Source organism: Malania oleifera, chromosome 1 (genome assembly GCF_029873635.1).
Source record: "Malania oleifera isolate guangnan ecotype guangnan chromosome 1, ASM2987363v1, whole genome shotgun sequence".
Classification (NCBI taxonomy): domain Eukaryota; kingdom Viridiplantae; phylum Streptophyta; class Magnoliopsida; order Santalales; family Ximeniaceae; genus Malania; species Malania oleifera.
Genome location: NC_080417.1, coordinates 29797473 through 29807607, shown reverse-complemented (window position 1 = coordinate 29807607; position 10135 = coordinate 29797473). Strand labels below are relative to the sequence as shown.

General features: G+C 34.7%; 1 protein-coding gene across 1 annotated transcript; it reads left to right on the top strand.

Annotated features, from left to right (window-relative positions):
* The first annotated feature begins 303 nt into the window (after window positions 1-303).
* Window positions 304-1807, top strand: LOC131160526 (transcription repressor OFP7). Its single transcript, XM_058116310.1, has one exon. It carries the CDS (start codon window positions 497-499, stop codon window positions 1601-1603), a length of 1107 nt encoding a protein of 368 aa, XP_057972293.1. The 5' UTR covers window positions 304-496; the 3' UTR covers window positions 1604-1807.
* Window positions 1808-10135: the final 8328 nt, after the last annotated feature.

Genomic DNA, 10135 nt, shown 5'->3' with positions numbered 1-10135 from the left:
GAAAAGAGGCTCAAGAGAAAAAGATTTATAATATTAAAATAATTACTCTACTTTTAGACTTCATTGTCTCTATAAATCTTAAAAGTATATTATTTAACTCTTCAATGATACGTTCTCGATATTCTAAAAAACAAAAAACAAAAAAAATGTCGCGCCATCAATATACTTTTTAGAGAAAAGTAACTCTACAAGACATCTCAAGTCCGAAGCTTATTGGATGCATTTGGTGTGTACATACACATTCAATCTCGCCCGTGCACTATATATATATAGTCCTATAGATCCCAAGACATGCACATCCAATAATTTGTAAAATGGAGTCATAGAGATACAGTCAGCCCCATCCATTTGCCCTGTTCTACGGTTCAGAATTTTCTCTCAATATTTTCCACGCTCCCTGTACGCCTATATATAAACTTCTCTTTCTCTCACCCCTAACACTCAACAGTCCACGCTAGCTAGCTTAGCTTCTTTCATTTAAATTTCTGCAACGACAATGGCGAAAAGCCTGAAGCTTCGGATCTCTCGAGTCTTCCAGTCTTGCATTTCCAAAGACCCCTCTACTCTCCCCCACAACCCACTCCCTCTCTTCCTCCGTCTTCCGCCCGGCGACCCCAAAGTCAACGGTGTTGACTCCCCGGCCACGCCACCCGTCCCGGCCCCACCCCGCCCCTCCAAACCCCACCACCGTCACCTCCGCAGCAGCCGCCCCTCTCTCAGATCCGCCGTGGCCTTTATCGGCTGCGGCCTCCGCCCCAGGTCCTCCAGACGGTGCCTCTCCGACGACGAATCGGCGGAGTACTTCAAGTGGCAGGAGGAGGAGAAGTGGCACGTGGTCGCCAAGGTCCCCGACGGCTCACCTCCCCGCCGGAAAATGTACAACTCCTCCGTCTCCGCCATCTCCGACGACGACGTGCCGCCCCCGCCGCCCCCCTCGGCGGAGAAGAAGAAACGCAGGGGTAGAAGGAAGAAAGCAAAATCCGCATCGAGATTAGTGTTACGGACGAGCACTTCGTCGGCCGAGAGCGGGATCTTCAGCAGCGAAGCCGACGAGGATCCTGAAAATTACAACGCAGAGGAAGAAGATGAAACGGAAACCCTCGTGTCTTCCTCCAGAAGCTTCTCCTCCGACTCGTCCTCGGAGTTCAATCCCCACTTAGAAACCATACGCGAAGCGCCGGTCAATGTCGGTAGTGGGAGCGTGAGGCGCAAGACGAAGAAGGCAGTGAAGAAGAAGAAGAAGAAGAAGAAGAAGAAGACGACGAAAAGGGCGATAATAGATAAGGGCAAGGGATGGTCGTCGCCGGAGAGTGGGTCGCCGGCGAGGCTGTCGGTGTTTCAGAGGCTGATAGCGTGCAGGGTGGAGGGGAAGGTGAAGGAGAGCTTTGCTGTGGTGAAGAGGTCGGAGGAGCCGTACGAGGACTTCAAGAGGTCCATGATGGACATGATTCTGGAGAAGCAAATGTATGAGCCGCAGGATTTGGAGCAGCTCCTCCATTGTTTCCTTTCATTGAACTCTCATCACCACCATCCTTTTATCCTTGCTGCTTTCTCTGATATTTGGGAGGCCCTCTTCAGCAGATCAGCCTGTAAAAGCTCATGAAAAATTGGCTACAATTGACGAAAGACAACTAATAATTAACTTCAGTCTCTTTTAATGAGCACTTGTTGTATGATTTTTAGTTGGTAGTGTATATGTATTTCGTATTTTCATTCCAACTTAAATTTGAATGGATAGTGCACGTACAATTGCACATCCGATCGAATGATTAGTATAATTCAAAAATAAGAACTGATCATCAGTAGTAGATCGATTAGGGAGTTGTGTGTGATAATTGATATATGTACGTACTGCACTTACAACGTACGTAGTAGATGGGTAATCTGATAAAGGATCAGTCTGGGGTTGTTTTTACTTCATGTTTGTACTGATCAACGTATAAAATACTCTGCTGAATTCGATCCTGTCAGTGAGTGGAGAATGCCTTATACAGTCATACATAGCCAGTAATTAAGATAGCATGGTGATCTTAGGCAGCATGAACGCATTTGGCTGCAGCATCGATTCCAGTGCAGATGAGAATTGCCTTAGCCCAGGAGTACGTGTTGAGGAAAGTGACTTGTCATGCAGGGGAAAAATTATTAGGTGGCTACTAGCTACTGGCTACGAGGCTATCATTCATCGAGTAATAACATAAGATATTTTTTTTTATATTATTATTATTATTTTCTAAATGATAGTATTGTAGTCTTTGGACACTCCATCTTTCAAAGAAAATACTGAGGCCAGTACTATGTGACCTAGAAAAAACTTAGATGCACATAGAATATGAATATTATATATATAAATGGGAGCTATGGCTATCTACAAGTATAGCCCGGGCAGCCTCCATCATAAAATCCTATCAACACAAGAGTCAAAAGTTTGGGTTCAATAGTTCATGAAAATCAAGCAAGTTAAGGTCTCATATGTTAAGTTTCGTGTTATAAAATATTTGAATCCAAAGACTGCCTAGCTTAGAAGACTTTCGGAAAGGAACTAATGAAAGGAAGTAATTAAAATATTTATTAAAATTTGTTAATTCTCTCGTATGTAAAATCATTTGATCATCTTGTGCAAAAAGCAACTGTTAGAAAGAAAAATTTTAATTATTTTTTTATTTTTGGTAAAAAAAAAAAAAAAAAGAGTTGTAAGATGCCTAATTAAGAATACTTAAACTAACCAAAATGGATGTTTTCTTAAGAAATGTATTTAATGTTTAGATAATTTTATAATGTTTAAACCGGAAAAGAAAAAAACGAAAGAACCTAGGAGTCAATGCATGAAATACAGTAACTTATTAAGAAAAAATTTTAATATTTGTAACTTTTAAAAGTCTCATAGTTAAAAGCTATTTATAAATGCTTATTTTTAAAAGGAGAGAAATTCATTAAAAATTTGTTAAACTCGCCCTTAGTTGACTTTAAATTTCAAAAATAATAAGATTAATTAATTTCGGACATGGAGAAAATGGAAGTTAACCGAACACAAGTCAAATAGAAATTAAATTGAGATAAGAATGATAGCATGACGAAGAAAATTAGATTGCCAAAAACCAACTGAGCAAGTTAATTAAAGAGCCGTTTATTATCACTGTCAAAAATTACAAAAATGAAAACCAAAGACGAAAACTAAAAACCAGAAATCAGCAACCTATTTAATTTAGTTAATATTTGTAAAGTAAATAAATTTTAATTAAAAATATCTCTTTCTTCTTAAATTCAATGATATTTTTAAAAATGTATTTAAATAATGAAATTGAAAAATTATAAAAATTAAAAATACTATAATAAAAAGTATTTTAATTATTTTACTTAATTATTATATTTTCAAAATTCACTTTACAATAAAAATCTTATTGTACATGGCAATTGAAAAATAATAAAAATATTTTGTAATTGAGTTTCATTATTTTTTTAAATTCAAAAAAGAATTATTTCTAAAAATTTAAATTTTCTGACGATTACAGATTGCTGAAACAACTGAAAACCATAAGTTATAGTTTTTAATTTTGTTCACCAAAAAAAAAAATCTAAAAGAAAAATAAAATACTAACAAAATAAATAAATTTATTTTTATAATATATTTTTTTCAGTGTGCAAAAAATGAAAATAGAAAACTATAACAATACCACAACTAGGCCCTAAGCTTATATAATAAGGGCCGACCTATTTGGCATCATTATCGTTTTTTGTTTTTTATTTCCGTTTCTTCGCAAAGAAGAAACACATTATAAAAACTCATTTGTTCATGTTGTTAGTTTTATGTTTTTGTTACCGATTTTCATCTTTTTGCCAAAAAACTGAAAATCAGATTTTATGATTTTCGGTTATTTTGGCAACCTGTTGCTAAAATTTTTAATATTTAGAAATAGTCTTTTGGGTTAAATTATTCATTTTATACATTTTTAAATTAAAATAAAAATTAAATGATCATATGAATTTAAATATAATTAGAATAAAAATATACATAAATTTCAAAAAAAATCCAATTGCAAAATACTTTTACTATATTTAAATTGTCATGTCCAATAAAATTTTTATTTTAAAGTAAAATTTGAAAGTAAAACAATTAACTAAAATAATTATAATAAATTTTATTTTTATTACAGTACTTTTTTTAATGCGCATGTATTATTTGTAATTTTATTATTTTAATAATATTTTTTTATATTATTTGATTTAAAGATAAAAATGAGCATTTATTTTAATTAAAATTTTAATTTCTATTAGTTTTATAAATGTTAACCAAATAGATTTTTGGTTTTTAGTTTTTAATTTTTGTTTCTAATTTTTTATTTTCATTTTTATATTTTATTTCTCTAATTTTTGACAATCATACCTTACGGCCCTAAGTTATCAAGTGAAGAAAGCGCATATGGATAAGTGAAGGACGTACAAGAAGTCCTGAGGCCCGTTACAAAGCCTAAATAAGGTAAAGTGTAAATGAAGTAGCTCTAGTTTTTACAATGCAGGTCATCGTAAAGACTGCTTCTTGCTTGTGTTTTCATTGTTTTCGTTTCATTTAGGCTCAATACAAAAAGAGAAAAGAAAAAATTCTTCAACATATATCTATATATATATATATATAGATATATATAGATTTCATTATTATTCACGCATCATTGGTGGTCAAAATCTCCTCTGACCCTCGTTTGAGTTAAGCATAAGAGGGTGTCAATTCAAGAATAAAGGAATAAAATGGAGAGAATCAAGCCTCGTATTGATTATAACCTAATTGGCTAATTGCATATTTGAAAGAAACAGAGTGCTCATGCATGGACCCCTCACACTCCCGCGGAAGCTTCATCATCATCATCCGTTAACCATGAATATATTTCAAACGAAGTAGTAAAGGGAAAGGGAAGGCAAGCAATGATGATTTAAGATGGAAAAAAGAAAATGGTGATTATTCCGTTGCACATGCATGCAGGGTCCACCTGTTTCAATTCATACATACATACTTCTTTCTTTTTCCTTTCGAATTTTTTTTTTAAATTATTAGATATTTTTTTGGTAATTCTGCCTTCTACTCATGGCTCAATCAATCATTCAATCGGAGCTATAGTTTATTTACTTATTTAGTTTTGTAACTTTTTTTTTTTTTTTTGTCTATCACCAGCTTTAGGATTTAACCCATGAATGAAATGACAAAAAGGATCCCCCAGATCAGTCCAACAAGGAACTGCGTGCCTAGCTGATAAGGTTATGGCCCGTCAGCTCATGCATGCCATCCTTATATAAATGCAGGTGCGTCTCGTAGTCCAAAATCAGGTAAGACTGAACAAATCAGTGAAAAGTGAGAGTGCCCCCCATGCAGTTTCCAATCTCGTGTATAACTCATAGCTTCTGTGCCTGGCCCTCCCGAGGGCATCGCCTACGCCCCCAGTTTAATTAGTTGGCCACCATGCATTACACCGAGAGAGAGAGAGAAAGAGAGAAAGAGAGAGAGAGAGAGAGAGAATGTTTACGGAAAGTAGGATGTAGGGAATGAGAGCTAAACCAACACGGCATCAGAGATTCCACACCCAACTTAAGCAACTGACTAAATATGGAGAGAGAGAGAGAGAGAGAGAGAGAGAGAGAGAGAGAGAGAGAGAGAGAGAAGATTGCTTGGATCCCGAAACTCAGAGGTAGGAGGGTAGCTGTTGGGAGAAGGAGATAACTGGAATCCCATCCAATTCATTATGTGTATATATATATATATATATATATATATATATATATATATGAGATGTACGTAGCAGCTAGGGGCATGATACATGTGAATATACGCAATCTATGCGTGTAGCGTTGTGTTGTGTTGGATTATGCGTGTATTGCATGGAGTACTTTGGATTCCATCACGATCGATCTACAATTCGGAAGCTGCGGCACCAGCCGAGCGCTGGATGCTAGCTGAGCTCGTTGGGACGTACATTGCTAAGTGAGCGGGTCGGGGCTAGCCTAGCCTAGCTGCTGGGGGCATGGCTGGGACCTGCATGCCAGGCAGTCGGCTGGGACCTCGTAGCCGATTTAGTCTCAGTCTCAGCCTAGCTAGATAGCTGCATGCGCCGCATGGACTGATAGATCAGAGCCCCTCACCATGCACCCCTAGCCGCCCCGCTAGCTAGCTACTTGGATCAATTAAATGATTATTTCAAAGGATATTATACATATTGATCATGAGCTTAATTAATTGGAATGTTCGATCTGCTAAAATGATATATGCACTAATCCTGGATAGTTAATTTGATCATACATTTATATATCTCTTTAATATCCAACTTTTGTTCCCATTAATGAATTAGGATGGGATCTAGTTTGTGGATTAGAACTAGAAAAAAGTCAATTTAAGTAGTAAAGATGACTTATGACGAGTTTGATTCCTCCTTGAGTAGACCTGGCAAAGCGGATCGGGTCGGTTTATCCGTGATGGATAAGGCCGATTATTGGGTGAAAAAATCATAATCCATATTCGACTCGTTTAAGTGGCGGATTAGGCGGTTTCGGGTCGAATAATTCATAGCGGATGGGCAGATAATCCGCCATTCTCAAATATAATTTTATTAATAATTTATTTTTGTCATAATAATTTAAATTGTATACGATAACTTGCAATTAGTTTGTGTATTAACTTTTTTAATAACTATATCAATCATTCAATCATTTATACTAATTAACAACTCTTAATTCATGCAAGTAAAACTGTAAGCAATAAAACATAATAAATTAATCTCAATTCAACTCAAAATAAAAACTCAAACTGTGTGACTCGTGAGTCTAAAATCTAAACATTATAATTGTTCTTACAGCATATGAGTTTCTTTAAATACAACTATTGTCAAATCGTGTGAATCTCCCAAAATAAAACAATCAACAAACTAAAAAAAAATCTCAATCCATCCTTCAAATAACTTCAAAATCATTTGAATGCCTTGAATTAATTGAAATGCTTTCATTTGTGACATCAAAGCTTTCATCTTCTTCTCCTCGTGTGCCTATCATGAAAGAATTCAAAATATAATTTAAGTTATGAATCGAATAACATAAATTGAACTTATTAATTAGCATCTCAAAAGTTACAAGTTATCAAACTGGAAAAAAATTTACAAATAATTTATTCAACACTACAAGTTAAAACAACAAATAAACAATAATTTATTGACTACATAATTTTCAAAGATAAATAAAAGCACTAGCTGCACAACCTGTGCTAGTGTAGTAATATTCAAATAAAGTCAAACAGAGCAAGATGATATACTAGATGAGGTACAACTTGCTCTTTCAGCTTGAGCAATATCTTCAGTAAGTTCTTCCTTATCTACAAAATCTTCAACTGCATTCAAAATTCAAAATATAAATAAATAAATAAATATATAATTAAATAAGCATACCTCCTCGACTATACAACCAATCACGAGTTAAAATGATAGTTTCAGCATTATCAGGTGTAAGAGAACTACGTGACATATTTATCACTTTTCCTTCAATACTAAATGCTGATTCCGATGCAACAGTTGATATTGGAATTGATAAGATATCTCTTACCATTCGAGAAAGAATCGGATACCTATATTCATGACTCCTCCAAAAGTCCAAAATATCCAATTCTTTATCACAATCTACCATCCTCTCTCTAAAAAACATTTCTAGTTCTGACATTGGAGCTTCTTCATCTTCTTTAGTAAAAGCTTTAAAACCTTAAAAACAAGTATATAACAATAGAAATATAAAAATTCTATAGATGTATAATAAAAGTAAAATAAAATTTGTAATTAAAAAAAAATCTTACTTTTAGTGTCATATCAACTGATGTTGCAATAGGTGTCATATGACCACGATCATGACTAATAGTTGCTTCAAAGGAAGGCATTTTCTTATAAGTTGAAGGGGAGTGGTGCTTCATATACTCATCAAAAAGTGAATACATTTCACGCTGGATGTCGTTTACCCGATCTTTCCAAAGACGTTGGTTGCACTTCTTTTAAACAAAAAGATACAAATTGTATCTTGAAACGAGGATCCAAAATAACAGCCATTGCCAAAATTTTACTATAATCTGACCAGTATTTGTCAAATTTCCCTTGCATTTGAGTAGCCACATTCCTTAAAAAGACATCATCACCCACTGCCACATTAAGTAAAGTTACTTGTACCTTCCATACTCCTTGAAAGTATAAATTTGCAGTTGGATAAGATGTCCTAGAAAAAAGATTTGTCAAGTCATAAAAAACCTTCAAAAAACTAGCAATTTTCTCAATTTCCTTCCATTCATCATCGTTTGGGCAAAACTTGAAATTCTCCTCACTAAACCTGAATTGGCAAATAGCATCTCTATAGTATAAAGCACTTTCAAGCATCATATAAGTAGAATTCTACCTAGTAGGACAATCTTGGCGAAATCCTCTCACACGTGGCACTCTCACCTTTTCACAACATTCATGAAATCTAAACTTTCAATGTTGTGAATGCTTCACATATTTGATATAATATCGTATTTTGTCCACAGCGAAATAAGATAATTTAATTTTAGGCCATCTTGGACAATGAGATTTAATATGTGAGTGCAACAGCGAACATGAAAAAATTTTCCTTCCCTTACCAAAGCATTTTTCAAGTTCAAATTAGACTTCAAATACTCTGCAAAACAATCATTGGATGTAGCATTATCCAATGTTATGGAAAATAGCTTCTTGTCTATACCCCAATTCACCAATAAGTCCATGACTTTGTTACTAAGTGCTAAACCAGTGTGTGGAGGAGGCATGCTTGAAAAACTCAATACTTTCTTCGGAAGCTTCCAATTTTTATCCACAAAATGTGCAGTTAAACATAAATAGCCATTAGTATTTAACGAAGTCCATAAGTCCGAAGTAAGAGAAATTCTACTAGAATTATTCAATAAAAGCTCACGAATGTGCTCTTTTTCCTTGAAAAAAACCCTCATAACATCAACTTTTTCAGTATTTCGTGTCACAAATTTTGTCTCTAGATTTAATTCTAAAGCCCATTCATGAATTCCTTCATACTCAACAAAAGAAAATGGCAAATTGTGTCTCACAATTGCCATTGCCAACTTCCTACGTTGTACAACTTGATCAAATTTTCGTGTATGCAGAGACAACTTTCCATCACCTTGACTCGTTAGCATTTGTTTCAGATCATTATTTTTCTTTCCCATGCATTTTTTTGTATGACAATGTAAGTTTGATGTCCCAGAGTTCTTACTATGGCAGAAATATTTCTTAGGACAATACTTACATTGGGCATATTATTTATCTCCACTTTCAATCAACTCAAAATCTGTCCAAATACTAGATGTTTTTTTCCTCGCTCTTTTTACCTGTGGAGTTGTTTCTTTTGTAGGTTCTGTGTTTGATGAATCTGGTAATTGAACTTCTTTTTCACTCATTTCATCATTTTGATCAATTGAATTCGCTATTAACTGAGACATTTTTTTTTTTTCCAAATTCTTGTAATGCACTGCAAAAAATTATGACATGGGATTAAATGTTTTCATTGGCTAGCGAAGGATTAAATTCATCTTGAAGCAGAAAATTATAAAATTAATTAATTTTTTTAATTTATTTTATATTTTTGCACTGCAAGAAAATTATTTTTATGTGTAAATTTGTTATTCTAATATTGTATTTTTTATTGTTTAACAAATATTTATAGAAGAGTGTTTTAATAAATAAAAACTATTTGATGTTTTACGTATTCTGCATTATAACTAACTAGACATTGGTTATGGAAACAATGAAATTTAAATTTAAATTTCAAACAATATGCAATGAAAAAAAATAAAACAATGAAAAAAATGAAAAAATTGTACATATGCAATATTAAGAACCTACAAGCCGCAAAGGAAGATTGGGCGAGGCCTGCAAGCCACAAAAGAAGACTAGGCACAAGGCAGTCTGGGCGAGGCCGAGTGGCTGGTGACTGGGTGAGACTCGAGAGACAAAGATGACTACTTGACTAGGCAAAACAGAAACTACAAGCCGCAAAGGAAGACTGGGCGTCGGCGAGGCCGCGAGGGAATGGTGGCTCGTGAGTCGTGGCCGTGGCTGTGGGTGGCAGTCAGCGACAACATTGGGAATCGCCGTTGACC

Excerpts from the sequence above, each read along its gene's own strand:
- LOC131160526 (XM_058116310.1), top strand. The coding sequence starts at position 497 with ATGGCGAAAAGCCTGAAGCTTCGGATCTCTCGAGTCTTCCAGTCTTGC.